At 35.7% G+C, this 16256-nt stretch overlaps 1 protein-coding gene across 1 annotated transcript in view; it reads left to right on the forward strand.

Annotated features, from left to right (window-relative positions):
• The window catches only part of TBC1D22A (TBC1 domain family member 22A), a 148001-nt gene that overhangs the window by 72821 nt on the left and 58924 nt on the right, over positions 1 to 16256 (forward strand). The window contains exon 11 of the mRNA XM_088533244.1: positions 4973 to 5100. Coding sequence (XP_088389370.1) covers positions 4973 to 5100 — 128 coding nt within the window. The remainder of the gene's footprint in view (positions 1 to 4972; positions 5101 to 16256) is intronic.

Raw genomic sequence — 16256 nt, forward strand, 5'->3', positions numbered from 1 at the left:
GCGTGTCTGCACTCGAGCAAAATGTTGTGTTTTGGAGTTACAGAAGAGAAATATGGATGACCAGTAGAATGTCTGCCGACTAAAGTGACTAAAGATATGTTTTTTCCCTACAGATATCTGGTAAGCTCACAAGCCATGCTTATGGTAATGAGTTTTATCAACTGTTTGCGCTAAGTGAGAAGTCAGCCTTAAGTCCCTGCTTTGCAGGAGATTCTCATTTAACAAATGCAAGTGTGCAGGGACAGCACCTGTGCATAATACCACGCAAAATAAGCAAGGTTTAGAGTAGGCAGTTTGCTGTTTGTGTGGCCTAGTTTTAATAGCTCGCCACACTTTTGGAAAGTTCAACTAGATGGAAATAAACCCTAGATATAATATTACATTAATTAGAAAACAATGAAGTTAGTTTGTGCAGTTAAAGGAGTGTTTAGTAGGCCTTGGAATGTATACATAGCACAAGATAAATGGAAGTGGTGTATGTATTTTCAGATCAGCTGAGGTTTAAGCTTAATCTTAAGTGTTCCACAGATAGTAGATTAGACTTCAGATTAAATTGGACTTAAAGAAATACCTTTTTTTCCTTTTATTTTTTTCTGCATTTACACAAGGCAAAAGTCAGAATTTTCCTTTTTTTTTTTTTAGTCTGGGAATATGCATCCTTACTTGATTTCTTAAAACAATTTTGATTGGCTTGATTGTCTTATTCCATTGCCCAAGTTTGTTTCTTCTTTTATTTTCGTTAAAGGAAGAATCAAATATTTTTCCTCAATATATTGATGTAGAACAGTGACTTCAAACATTTTGGTGGTAAAGTCGCAAAGTGACACTGGACGTCACTAATACATACAAATGAAAATGTCATTTTCATCTGAAATCAGTGTTTATTCTAATAAGATTTATGTCTTTACACTTTCCACAAGTCCTTCGTATTTATACACCACACTTTTAGAGATTCTTTGTTATTTCTGTTTAAGACTAAGTGTTATGTAAATAGTGCAGTGCATATGTGTAGCACCTTATTAGTAGTTTACCATATTTTCCCATCCTCCCGATAGTTACTCGTGCTTTGCCAGTATCTGTAGGTACATAATATTACTTATGGGCAGTTATTAAATCTAAGATTTTCCTCATTTTTCTTGAAAGCAGTTGATGGAAGGCAAGAAGATTATGTCTGCTTTTCTCTTTGTAAAATCAGAGGCTCATGCTGAAGTGCAAAGTTTTGCAAAAAAGCTTTTATCCATTGTGATTTATACGTATCTGACTGTGGAAATGAGTGCGATCCTATTTACATAATAATAAAAGTAATAATATTAATCCTAGGCAGTGTGTAGCAGGTTTTCATTTTTCTTTTTGGATTTATCATTTGACACACAGAACAATATAGTATTGTGATTTTTTGGTCTCCCCCTTCTTTCTTGGTTTACTTAAAATGTATTTTTAATTATTCAGAATTTATATAGTACATGAGATATTTAACTTTTTTGGATGGTATGCCACTTCAGAATTCATGTATTTTATTTTAATCAGAAGATCTGTTTCACCGGAATTTGCTTTGTGAAGGGTTTATTTAAACTGTTTAGAAATGAATTAAACTTAGTTCTTTTCCGTTCTTTTGCAGTTTTAAGGACTATCATTTTAAAAATTGTAGCATAATTTTATTATCAGAAACTGCAGTAGAAGTATTTAAAAAAAAAACTTAAGTCTGAAAGTTGACAGTAATTATCTCTTGCTTGCTCATTCCATATACATACTTTCCAGCGAAATGGAAAATTTAAATGTAGAATTATGACTCTCCAAATTACCTTTATCAGTAAAATAACTTCTACTGACAGTTACTTACAAAGCAGAAAGAATGAGCCTTTTCAGTCAATGCATTTTCTATTCCAGTCTTATATCAGTTGTATATAATGCGTGGAGTTTAGTAGCCTATTCTCAACACAGAGTAGAGAGCAACTTTCAAAAAATTCATTAAGGCTATTAAGAGCTGTAGTTGAAATATCACAGTTGACACCATTTATAGTTCTTTGTTACTTACTTTAAATAGCTGTGAATAATCAAGTGATATTTCCTTCTGCTATGTGAAGAACAAAAATGGTAGGTAGTATTTGGGAATTAAAGCTTCAGTTAAAAATAAAGCTGAGTCTTTGTATCCTGCTTGATGTAGTGGAATATCTAATTAGTAGTCTGCAGTATAGAAATATAAATGTGATATTTTTAAGATAACATTAACATTGTATCTCATTTCAGCTTATTAAACTTTTCGGTAAATTTGCCTGAGAAAATGCAGGTACCTGGTAGTAACTCTGCATTTTGCTTGAATAGCTATTGATGGCTTTCAGCCATCCATGCATCTAACCATGTGGCAAGTGAAAATACAAGAGCTTCTGAGGCTGGTACTGTCTTCAAAATGTGGACTTCTAAGTATAAACTGCCTTGGTCTATTTTTAAATCCATTTCTCTAAGACAGGGCCTATGCATTTGCCATGTCCTTCTCTCCTTCCAGGAATGTTTCAAGGTAAAAATTAGTTTCACCAGCATTTTACAGAGGGACAGCAGCCTCCAACCATGCAGAATTCCACAACTATCATCAGCTCAATTCTTCCAGCTTCCCAAATTAGTACTGCAGCTGAGGACAGGCTGTGGAGAGGCTCCAGCAGGTAGTTGTTGCTTTTGGAGGGCTCATTATGGCTGGATCCTTGGAGTGCGTAAGCTCAGCAGCCTACGGAGAGCCCAGGAAGGAAGGGCTGAAGGTGATGTGAGGAGCTTGGGTTCCTAGAGAAAGGATGAAAGTTAGTCACTGGGTCTTAGGACTGGACAGTGGAAATTTTTAGGGATAGTGGAACATGGATAGCACCATTCTTTCTTTTGAAAGTATGAAATGCAAGTTGATGGTAACACAATCGTGCTTTTCAAGTACACTGAGGGACTCAGGGGAGAAGAATTATCCTTTGATGATATGACCAAAGTGAACAGTCGTTGCCTTCCTACCCTTGTTCTCTACCTCTTCACATCCCATATTAATATTTCAGTCCATTATATAACAGCAATTTCTAATTACTTTGATTAGGGTGCATATAAGAGAATCATTTAAAGATGGATTGCACATCCTTAATTACAATTTTTAAAACATTTCACAGATGTAACAGACAGTACATAAACAATTTTATTTAGTTGTCTATGTTTGTATAGTAGTTTAGAAAGATAGTACTTTAAAGAAAAAATATAGAGAGTCTGACTGGGAAGGACCTGAGCCACAGATAACTAGAGGCTGAGCGTGCATGGAGAAATGTCTTTGCTTTACACACTTTGGCATCTGGATTTGTCCACCTTCAGAGACAGGATGATGCCCTCGAGGGACTTTGGTGTGACCTATTGTTGCTGTTCTCATATATGTGCGTGTGTATATATGTGTATGGAGAAATATATATATATATATTTAAAAAGCTCGTTGTTATTGTTAATATCAGAAAGGTTTTTACTACTTCCTTCCATATTGGAACCGTATTGGCTGAAGTTTTCTTATATCTGTATAAACTGTCTTGAGAAAAAAAGTCGAATGAATAACTTCAGTATAGACACTTAACATCTGATATATTTTAAATAAATAAAAATAGTGTTTTGTTAGGCTTTATTGGACCCACCTACAATTTGTAAATACAGACCAAAATTTAATTGTAGTTAACTTGAATGAAATTTTTTTCCCTAGGTTGGTGCATGTTCACATCTCTGTAATTCTCTGTTGCAGCTCTTTCAACATAGCAGTCTAGGAAGCAAACTTGGTTGTGTAGACCTGCTACTGATGTGTCTGTTCAGAAAGACTTAGATGTTTCAGATGTTTTCCAAAAGCCTTTGACCAGCTGCTGTAATAAATAGTTTAACTTCTGCTATCTTAATCTTTAGGCAGTATTTCCACATGATAGTTCTGCTGTGCTCTTGGGACTCTTCTGTTTGTTTGTTGGTGCCTTTTAAGTTCTCCCTGAGCTATGTAAAATGAGAGCTTTTAGCAGCAAATTTTCTGTGAACATAGATGAAGGATGATGCGAGGAACAGAATCTGCAAAGAATGTGTTACGTAAAGAAATTCTGTAAAGGAATAAAGCCTTCTTTAGACCTTAATTTAGAGTGCTGCTCATATGTTCATCCAAAATAGCGGCTAACATTTTCTATGTCAGCTGCAACTGTAATTTATATCATGCTGTTACAATACCTAAGCATCTTATCCAAAACTTATTAACGGGCTGTCTTTGATCCTTTTTGGGGAGAAATTCTGCTTGACACAAAAGCCACACTGATATATTAATTCTGTTAGCTATAGAAATGTGTATGCATGTGATTAGCCCAGCTTCCAAATAGTAAACATGATATAGTAAATAAAATGTTTATGGGTATTACTTTAAAGATCACCGATTTGTACAGATTTTTTTTTTACTAAAATTTTTTTCAAAGTACAAGCTAGTGAAATCACCTTACTCTATTTCTTAAACATTAATCTTAAACATTTGTTTCAGTGGACCAGAATCCTTCCTCTTTTTAGGAAAACGTAACTATTTCTCTGCGTTTTGTATTACTTATTGTCTCCTCCTTATCAATTGTTTTTGAAAAAAAATGATATATGCAAATCTTGTTGGTTGTAGTCCTGCCATAAATAAATTGTAGTCCAAGGATATGTGCAATTAATCATTTCACTTTATAGCCTTGTATATTTTGTTTTGTGGTATGCTGTAAGGTAGTGACCTCAATCTGAATGTAAAATAGCACAACTTTAGTTGCTTGCAGCATCTAAAGACAAAACTGAATCCAGTGTAATGTTCTTCGTAAGTCATTTCCCCTTTTTGGATTTTCATTTAGTTGTAAGATTGCGTAAACACCACCAATTTTATGTGCTTGGATGGGAAAAGTGTTTTTCAAAAAGCATTTGATAAATATTGACTGCAGAAAAGTTGCACTAAAATAGCTGTTCATTGTGTCTTCAGAACAAGTTCATAGACACTTGGATCAGCATGAGGTGAAATACTTGCAATTTGCTTTCCGTTGGATGAATAACTTACTGATGAGAGAGGTCCCTTTACGGTGTACCATCAGGCTGTGGGACACATACCAAGTAAGTACTACTTTTATACCTTCATAACTCTGAATGTTTTATATTTTGTATATGTAGGTATTTTTGCTTATTAACTTTCCTGAATGTTTTGTGTCTAAGAACTGTAGCAGTAAGGGGAAAAAATAACAGTGATCATTACCACTTTGAAAACGCTTCATGCCTTTGGTTATATTGTGCTTTAAAAACAAGCAAAACTTGATATCATCACAATTTATGGTACTGAAGTAAACACCTACTCAGGTCATGGTTTAACATCAGTACCCTCTCCTAGCTCTTTGGCAAAAAGCAAGATATTAAGTTTGACTTAATGCCCTCCATTGGTTTTTAAGTTCTAGACTTCTTCTTGTCCTAGTTAGCTGCTCATTCCAGTATTCGTTTCTAGTCTTGAATTCCCAGTGCTCATCCTTCAGTCATATTTTCTGCCTTATTATTTCTGTGGACTAGACACCTTATGCTATTGAACTCTTGGTGAGATTTTTTTTTCTCAATAGTTTCATACCATCTGCTCAGTGGTAAGTGAAAAAACTCAGAGAAAAAAAAGATTTTCCTGTTCTTAATTCTGTTTCTTAATATTTCAGTGACTTCTGGCTGCAATTTTTAAATACAGATTTAAGCAATGCACTCCTATTAAGTGGGTCTAGTGTGTTAAAATTAGCTTAAAAAGGTTAAGAGCTTAAAAATAATTTATGGGAAATTTCAACTGCATTAATTTAGTAGACATGGCGGTGACCGGAGTAAATCATAATAATATCTCATAAAGAGACATAAAATATTTTAATATCTATGTCATTACAAGTGCTTGTTATGTAGCAGTTAGTACTTAGTAGTCAGTTAGACCTTAGTGGCAGAAAGTGCCTTTAGACCATCTATCCAGAGAATTCTGAATTCAGGTAATTGAACCTATGGCAGAGAATTTGAATTGCTTGTTATTTCTTTAAAGAATCCAGTAAGTTTTTTCAATAGAGTGTGTTTTCTAGAAAGACGTCCACAATCTGATAGGAAAATGTGAAGATTTGAGGAAGCTGTCACTTCTCCTGCTAGTCTGTCAGTACAAGTTTTATTTGGTTGTTTATTTTCAAAAATTTGTTGGATTAAACTAATTATTGCCTTCCTCTGGGGTCTCTTTTTGTATTACTGCTTCTCTTTGGGCTGTCTCAGTATTGCCTACTTTGATAATAATCTGTTGTTTTCTGAGATTGATCTATTATTCACTCTAGCTTCTGCTAGTACATGGAAATTTCTTTTGGTGGGTAGTAGTGATGCTTCACAAGATCTTTCTGATAAACTAACATTTTTGAGCTTTTCAAGGGTTTCAATGTAGCTAATTTCTCTGGTCTTGAATATTTTTTGTAGCCATTGCTTCAGAATTTGAAACTTCTGAGGCTTTTTTTTTTTTTTTTTTAGTCATGTTGACTCTAGCACTGTGTTCCATACTTGAACACTGGTCTCGTCAATATGCTGTGTGTAGAGATGTAAAATTTCTTCCTTGTTCCAGATCACTACACAGGTACATCCAAGGATTAGCTGTTTTGCCAAAATTTCCCTTCGAGCTTATGATGTGTGAACTATGATTCCTCAGTAGGTTTTCTTTTTTTGTGAAAGTAAGATTATATCTTACTCTCTTAAACTGTTGCCGTGCTGAACATGATCATCTCTTATCCATAGGCATGCTAGTGCATAGGCAACTGTCATATTCCAGTTCGGTGGGATCTTTAAAAAAAATACCAAAAAATACCTAAATTTGATAATTCTGAGGTTCTGATAGTTTAATTTCTGCTTGATGCAAATATTGTTTTCTTATAGTAGTCATCTACAGTATTTTAAAACTAAACTTGGGATTTCCAAGTGCATCTTAAAATTAAAATTTATAATTCCATATAACTTTTTTATGTATAGACTAATGTATAAGGAGTATTTTTTTCTATTTTGACTCTACGTGTATCAAATCTATATTGTTTCTTAGATTTTGTTATTTAGTACACTGTTCCATATACCCTTTCTTTTTAATTGTGTATTTAAGCCCAATAAGGATATCTTCTGAAAAAAACCTAAAACAATGTTATAAATTGCTTAATAGATTTCATTTGTGCTTATATCAAATTTCTTCTCATCCAGTACCAACAATAAGACTAATAAATGCAGTATAACTACCAGAGCTGCTAAAGTTTGTGCTGACGTGTTAAGCAGTAACATTATAGATTTCTGCACAAATAACTTGTCATTAAGCCATTTCAATTGCATATAATTTTTAACTTAATCTTTAACATTTTATGGAAGTTTTCAGACTGCCACTTTGTAAAAGATTTGAAGATGGAATTCGTTCAATTAGCTTCATCTTCTGATTCGTGATTTTAACAGTAAATCCAAGTAGACCATTTTAGAGCTATGTTGGTAAAGAAGTTTTGCTGAGTCTAGCTATAGACCTGTGAGGGTGGATTTGAAAGAGTATTCAAAATTAGTAGAAGCAGATACGTCATAGGCAATCATATTTTTGAAAGAAACTTTAGCTGTCTAAGCATAGATGGAAACACAAATGCTACCAAAAACTGCAAGAGCCTGAATACTACTGAGCATTTAATTGTTTTCCTGAATGTGCTCAAGAGGTAATGATACCAATTATCGGGCTTGGTTTTGTGTCCTAAGGCGAGACAATAAGCAGAGCTGGGATTTTGCCTTGGACTTCCAAAGCAGTGCCTTGTGCTAAAAGCAGAGCTCATTTTCTCGTGACCAGGGGTAGGGCGGTTCAGGGGCAGGACGGCACACTTAGTATTTGGGTGTCAAATACTGCTTACTGTGATAGATAGCTGCTGCTCTTCGAAATTGTTTGAAAAGTTGCTTGATATTTTTTGAAGTTCTTGGATGAACTTCAGTGCGATCAGGATTGGACACCTAGATGATGTCCAGTTATTTCTTAAGAAAGGTATTTTGGCCCATATCTCATCTTCTGTAAAGTTTAATTCTGAATTCATTGGTCACATGTTATGCTATGTTAAATAAGTCATTGCACTTCATATAATCAAAATTATTTGTACTTGAACTAATAGTTGAGCGAAAATACTTTGCAAAGGTTCATAAATCTTTCCTTTTACTGAAGTTAACATTCTGGTATTCTAAAACTTTATCTCCAAAATACATTAAAATATATCACTGTCTTTTACAGCAGAGCTCTACGGAGTAGATAAAAATAATTATGTATCTTGCTTGCTTACTTAGGAGATGTTCCAAAACCTTCTAAACCACAAATATTTAGTTGAATTTATTCTTTGCCCTGAATTGCATTTTAACAAAAGTGAATAACCACATTTTCACTTTTTTTCCCCTTATTTTTCTAAAAGTAATTGTTATAAGTATCTTGTATGTTCTTTTAAAAGTGAAATTGCTTGGTAAAGTTCCCTCAGGACACTCGCATTCTAAGTCTATGAAAGTGAATTATGTGAATGTTCATAGACTTTGTCATAGGTAATAGGCTCTGCAAGCTAAAATAGTGCAAAACAAGACCTCAGTTTTATCTTTTTATTATTTCCTGCCTTTTTATCCTGCATGTTGTCACCTTTTTAACATAAAGGATGGGTAATATGATGACTAAATTATTCAGAATATATCAGTGTTTAACATTTTTCTGCATTTATGAAATGGAAAGTTGTATATTTGTTCCTTTCCAGAGGGGGTCCCTGACTCGGATTTAAAGATTTCATGGCATATTTAAAACAATAGCTTTGTTGGCTTTTATCGCTAACTTAAAAGACACAGTATATTGTATTTGAAAATTCTAGAGATAGCTGTTTGCTCCGATTTGTCTAGTCATATAGTCTTTAGTTTTAATTATCAGGAAAAAAGACTGCCATTATTTTGTTTTCTTGAACCATGTGTAAGTATTGACTTCTAAACAGTATCTGACTGCTGGGTGTTTGGAAGCTGGAAGGCAGCATCTCCCACACTGTCAAAGTCAGGTAGTCATCCTGGTAAGAGATATTATGTGGATGACTTTTAAAATATGATAAGAATTTTCATTTGCATTTTCATACTTTCTTTTTTTTATAAGTTACTTTTCCTGAAGAATGCAGTGGCTGTATTTTTTGCTACGCTGTTTCCCTTCTACAGTGATGTACTTGAATGCCTTTTTGTGCTGTCTTTTCATCCATCAGCTCTTCTGTGTACATAAATCTAAAGAAGCACCTAATATGCTGAGGAAACCCTGACAGAAGTTCCATAGTTAAATGTTTGCTCAGACTTTCGCTTTTGTTAAGATATTAACAAGAGGGATGTGGAGCTGCTGGAGAGAGTCCAGCGCAGGGCCACAAGGATCATCAGGGGCCTGGAACATCTGCCCTACGAGGAGAGGCTGAGGGAGCTGGGCCTGTTCAGCCTGGAGATGAGAAGGCTGAGAGGGGACCTGATCAGTGTCTATAAGTACCTCAAGGGAGGCAGCGAGGAGGATGGTGCTGGCCTCTTTTCACTGGTGGCCACCGACAGAACTAGAGGAAGTGGCCACAAACTAAAGCACCAAAAGTTCCACAGGAACTTTCTTAACAGTGAGGGTGCCAGAGCACCAGAACAGGCTGCCCAGAGAGGTTGTGGAGTCTCCTTCTCTGGAGATCTTCAAAACCCGCCTGGATGCCACCCTGTGCCACGTGCTCTAGGTGACCCTGCGTGTGCAGGGGGGTTGGACTAGATGACCTCTAGAGGACCCTTCCAACCTTAAGCATTCTATGATTCTATGATTAACATTTTTCTGGATCTGAAACTGGTTTCTTTAATAAAAAAAAAATGCGGAGTATGTATGTATTTTATAGAAATTCATGGAAAACTGCATCTGCCCTGTGTTTTCTCTTTACACAAATTAAGTTACAAGCTTAACTCTGTAGACATGTTAAAAGTATTTTGGCTATGTTATGAGTACAGGAGCACACACACGTGAGCCAAAGCTATGTGTATGAATGTTACTTGCCAGGCAAAGTCAGTCACTGGAATTTAAGGAATGTTCCAACAAGAATATTTTATTTTTTTTATGTGTTTCCAGGCAATATGTAGAAGTAATCAAGGATTCTAATTCCCTGAACGTGAGATAATTTAAGTCTCGTTTCCAGTAGAGTTGCCCTGTGGTTACTGTTGATTTAAAAAAAAAAATCACAATTCCAACAGGAATTTGTTTCTCAACAGACATTTGAGAACCTGCACAGGAAGGCTATTATTGCTACCATAGTTTCTGTCAAAGTGTAAGCCAGCAGAGATGTCAGAGATTTAAAAGATACTGCTAAAGCTGGATTTTATTTTAATTGCCAGGACCGCTGAATATTTAACATAGTTAGCATTTTTAACATCTTTTTTGAAGAAAACTCAAGAAATGTCCAACAAACATTATTAAATATTTATATTTTAAAAATATATTTTACTATTTTTAAAACATTCTGTGGTACAGATTTTTGCAATTTCTTTATGCAGTGTGAAGGAAACTATCTTTGAGTTCATTTCCCCTTATTTGATTATGAGAATTAGTGTCAAAGCACTCCATTCACGTTTTCCACACCATTTATTTCAAAACTGTTTTATCTCTTTCTATGCCATCCTCCCTGTTTCAAGCTGAAAATTTCTGCACGTGTAATAGCTTTTCCATGACCTTTCTGTGACTATCCTTCTTCTCTGCGAAAGACTGTATTGTGTAATGTTTTTGTCATCTGCTAAATGGAAACCTCATCAAGTTGCGAGCACACTATGCAGTCATACTGCCAGACGAGGCTGTTTTCTTCTTCATATCTGCGTATATAACTTTTTTGCTTTTTTGGGTATTAAACACTTTCAGGTAACGATTTATAGCAAGTGGTTGATGTAAAATACAGCATCAGGTATGTCATTGTTGCGTTGTTATCTCTGTGTCCGTGTCTGCAACTATCCAGATTGAATTTCATTTGCCATTTTATTATTCAGTAATGTAAGTGCTCTCTGCAACATCATGGGAACCAGTTTTATTTTCCACCAGTAAAAGCTATCCTGATATCTTACATTGCTACCAAACTACTATTCCTCAAGATCATTAAGTAATGTGTGCAAATACCTCTCTGATATTTTTCTCCTTTGTTTCTTATATTTTAGTAATACTTTAATTCATGAACACTTCCAATCTGGTCTGAAAGAGCTTAACTCTATAGAGAGTATTGCTTAGCAACCTTGGTAAAAGGATTTGGCCATCTGAATGTTTAATATCCAATTACTAAGACACAGGTAGGATTGTATCCTTGGATTTTCTAGGCATTCATCAGTTTGTCTGAAACAGGTCAGTGAGTTAAGCATTTCTGAAGTGGAGGAGAGAGACACAGAGAGACATAACCTTTCGTAGGCAGACATAAAGTGTGTTTGCAAAATATTATTTTTCTTAGGAAATAAAGCTAAACAATATTAGGGGATTAGGTAGTGACTTTTCTGGCTGAGTACCATGAAAGCAAACCAGTGACTGGGTACCGAAGAGTCAGAGGCCTCTGGGGTGTGTGCCCATGGCCTCCACTTTGTTCCTGGCGCCTTTTGTTTTCTTTTGGAGATATTTTTTCTACATTCCTTCTTGACAGCTCGAGTTCACTGCCCTCCGGTCTGCCCAGCTCTCGTCTTCCCACTTCCACTAGAATTCAAAAGTATCTTTTCACACTGTATGCTTCAAAAGTAAACTTAAAGAATGACTTAAATCAAACTTAATCCTTGGACACAGAAGGAAGAGCTTCTGACTGGCTACCTGTATCTTTTTCTTAAAAATCTAAACCTTTTTCTTAAAAATCTGAACGTGTTTCGGTTTAAACAAAACCTTTTTCTAGCTCGGCATTTCTTTAGAAATTACTAGATCCGTTTGTATTCAGCAAGGCAGTATTTTCCCTTATCTTTCTAGACTCCTGATATGTAGAGCTTTGAATTGAAAAGTTTTGATACTTTTCCAATCTGTCAATCAGACAACTGACTCTCTTCACCTTCTATCACAGGAAAAAGTTATCTTGCTGGATAACCTTATTGCCAAGACAACCAGCTCTTGACAAGAGTGATCCTCATTAGGACTTACTTTATTATTGCAGGTGATTGTATTGTACTGGTAAAGCACTTAAGTCAGTGACCTTTTACCCTTTATTTTGTGCTAACTGCCATCCGAAATAACAGAAAACTAAAGGAAAAGAAGGTGAAATGTTTGCCCAAAAAAGGCTGCTTTTTCTTGAACTGTTTGTACAACTTTGCCTACAGTCTTTAATGTGTGTAAGGATGTTGTGCAGAATAGAGAGAGAGAGAGAGGGAGAAAAAAAAAAAGTTTCTTGAACAGTGATTCAGCTGTTGAATAGCTGATTTTGTGACCCACAGAAACCCTATTTGTATATAAGCTCTCAGTTTCCTTGTAGGAAAGGAGAAAGCTGGATGCTCTTTGCAGAATTATAATAATAATTCTGGTCCAGCTCATTAGCTGTTCCTATATAAAGAATATTTTTTCAATTTCCTGATGAGAAATACAAGAGATAGAGTTTCCAAATTCCAGTGCTTTGCATGCTACTGTCGAAAGCAAGGTAAGCAGGGCTCGATCCAGAGCTGGGCTGCACAACAGATGTAAAACGGATCCAACTAATCTTTAGTTATATATCCTCACCTTCCCTCATTTTATCCTGTATGCTTTGCCTCAACACAATAGGATGAAGAAAGAAAAGCAAACAACAGAAAAATCCTTAAACACCATCTGCTTAGCCCAGTCTTCGTTTTCATGTTCTTTCTAGACTTTGATAGAAGAAATGATCTTAGCAACTGCTGTGTCCCTGCTAGATTCGCGAGGTGCGGCAGGGCAGCTCTGGACAGCAAAGCCTGGGCTGCAGTGTCAGGTGGCCTCGAGGGAGGGAGGGACTGCCCGTTTGGTGGTGTCTGCCCGGACTGTGGGACATGCGTTCACCCTAGCGTCATCAAACTGGCAGGAGCTGTCAATGAGATGCTTAAATCTGTTGCCACATAAGAACTGATATTTGCCTGTCACAAAGGCAGTTTTGAATGTTTTTGTCCCTCGCACACGGTGCTTGAGAATTTCTAGTTTTAAAGGTCTGTGAGATCTGGAACTCAGGTGTTAAGCCTCCAGTCTTTCTACTTATGGGCTTACTGTCAATAGCGACAGTGGAGTTCAACTTGAGTTCAGCTTGAGATCTAAGATCCAAAAGGGGCCTTAATAGGACTCTGTGTGGTACATGTGTTAAGTATTTAAGTTTTTATTACAGTTGATGGAGACCGTGTCAATAAAGAAATCTTAATACTAGAACTGAAGATCTGAGTTTCTTCAAAAAATTAGTTAAAATTTCTTTCTGAAAATTAAAAAGGAGTTTTTATAATGTGCAATTCCAAGCCATCTAGATTTGTTCAACTCTTTCTTTAATGTTACCAGCTTCTATTCTAGGTGAACATCTTATAATTTAAGTCAGTGTGAATTAGAAAGGCAGGTGTGTATGACCAACTTTTAACCAACTTGTTTTGATAGCTGTCACTGACCTGGGGTATTTGATGTGCAAAATTAAAGCAGGCAAATAAGTATATTCCAGAGTAGTCACACTGTTTATGAGGAAAATGTTTAGACTTCGTGTTGATGCACAGAACAATGAAACTGATACAGAGAAGGAAGCTTTTAGGTTTTCTAGGTTCAACTTCCAAAGGCAGCCTCCAGAGCTGTTGAAGTAAATGGCAGTGTTCTGTGGATAAGAAGTTGATTGAGAATGTAGAGAGCATCACATAAAGCATTTTTTCTTATGCTTAATCTTAAAAATGTGAGTAATCTCATTGACTTCAGTAGAACAACTCATGAATTTAGTTAATTAAGCGTGTACGTAAAGTGCTGTATTGATCAGGATCTTAATGCATTACTCTAGTGGGATGCTAATCCAGTGTCATGCACAGTCTAGGGAATAGTTTGTTCTGCTTTGTTACTAATTTGAAGTACTCTCTGTGATGGTTTCTAAAGGCAGATTTTATTAGAATTAATATAATTCTCCCTCAAAGAAGAAATTCTGAAATAGAATCATGCTACTGTCCAAGAAAAGAGAAAGGAAAATTGCTTTTCTTGTGTCTGTGTGCCATTAAATGTTGTGCTTCTCTTCGATTTTCTGCATGTCACACTTTTGTAACACCTTTCTGCAGTTTCTAAGCTAGATTTAAAATTAGTATCTTTAGTCTCTGAGTATACCTTTAGCCTTTGAATCACTTGCTTTTGACTTCGTAAAATTTTGTAAGAGGACTTTATTCTTAAAGCTAACTGTGTACAAATATTGCTTTCATAGTATTCTGTGGCACACTGCTTTATTATAAAGCACACTGCTTTCCTCTATTGTAAACTTTCCTCTGATTATTATCTAATGTTTGCATAGCCAATTATCTTTTTAGTGTATTGATTTATATAAATGAATACAGAGTACAGAATTTCAGTCTATTCAATCTAATTTTACCCAGTTCTTTTTCCCAAGCCTAAAAACTTTTAGGTAAATTTGGGAATGAGAGAATTTTAAATGTCTTCCATGAACAAAATAACAGCTAGGACTAAAAGATTTTTGAATGTTTACATATTAAAAGTCAGTATTTCAGAATGGGAAATATTTGGGGAAAGACAAGCTACTGGCTGTCTTAGTTCCATAAGATTTATAGCTCGATAACCCTATTTTATTTCTTTTAACAGTATGAGTTTCATATTAGAGATCTCTTAACCAGGTATGTAGTAAGAGTAGCTGCTTCATATTGCTTCTGCCTGTGTAGATTGGGAAGTCAGGGACTTGGAATTTATTGTGTGGCTTCAAAAGGCAGTTTCCGTGCTCCTGACTTGAAGAAAGGTAGTTCTGTTTGCTACTTAAATGAGGCACCTTAATGTAGCAGCCACTAATATATATTCCTGCCTCTGCTTCTACATTTACCATCGTCAATTCTTGCAGTTTATTTCTGCTGATCTGATGCTCTCCTGCCCCACAGTGAGCTGAAGCATCTGAGCCACCACAGGTGGTAAGTGATCTGCAAGAGGCTTCCTGAACCGTTCATTCAAACCTTGGTTTCACTGTTTCTTTAAGTTGGTATAACTTTTTCCTTTTCTGTTGGGTAGGTTTTCACCTGGTTCAGTTTAATGATCTGGCTCTCTGCATGGCTACATAAGCCTTCTTATTGCCTTAAAACAAGTCACAAAGTGGTGAGGGCTACATGAAAACACCTTTTCATCGAGAGCCTATTTCTATATTGCCTTGAAGCAGTTGTAGAACTGGATGTATCAATTTTTTCACCAGATGCTGCATGGATTTATATTATTTTCTCCTCTGTCTGCATGTCTGGGGCAGACTGTTTAGCCCATCTGCCCTGCAGAGAAAACAGGTAGTTGTTAGAGCAAGGATGGCTCAAGAGCAAGCCTGGAGTTAACATTTTGTCAAAGGGTAAACTCTTTTGTTACCATTATTTATGCGAGTAGTCCAGCAGTATATCCTCAATATTTAATATTGCATAGTACGGATACATGGAGAAATATGCTTGGCCAAAGGAAAAATAAATCAGAATCTCGTACAAAATGCCTAGTATGAGATCATTATGTGTACAAAGGTGGGTCATTCTCTACATAAGCTCTTGTTAAGTTTTGCAACCTGTTTTAGTTGTTATTTCTGATTTATCCCAATGACACTGTTTCTATGACTCTAACATGCTCTTTATTTTTGATTATTAAATTTCTTTTTTTTTAATTGCCAGCACAGCAAACTAAAGCTAGCATGTGGAATTCGGACTTCTTCGTTTTTGCTACCCATAATGAGAAATCTTGAAGTCAAATAATGGCTTCAGAAATACATAGCTAGGTAGGTATGTCTTCAGGGGATTTGTTCAGGATGAGCTGACTTGTAGTTGGTGAAAAGTACCTTTTGATGCATGAGGAAGCACAGATCCAAGCTGATAAGTCTTGTCAGCTGCCTGGTTTTACATCTTCATGGATTTTACTTGTGGGTAGAATGAGAGAAAAAGGCCTGACAGTTAAGCCCCCTTCATTACTTTAAAAACAGATTGTTATCATTAGACATGAAACATATTTGAAAACTTCACCCAAAGTCATTTTTTTCAAAGCCATTCTGAACTTCATTTTGTGCAACATAGAAAAATAATTGCCACTTTTTTTGCAGATTTTAATTAAAAGTGATTCCTCTTACATT

This window comes from Tinamus guttatus, unplaced genomic scaffold, assembly GCF_059628265.1.
Source record: "Tinamus guttatus ecotype Peru unplaced genomic scaffold, ASM5962826v1 Tinamus_guttatus_pri_ptg000489l, whole genome shotgun sequence".
In the NCBI taxonomy this organism is placed as follows: domain Eukaryota; kingdom Metazoa; phylum Chordata; class Aves; order Tinamiformes; family Tinamidae; genus Tinamus; species Tinamus guttatus.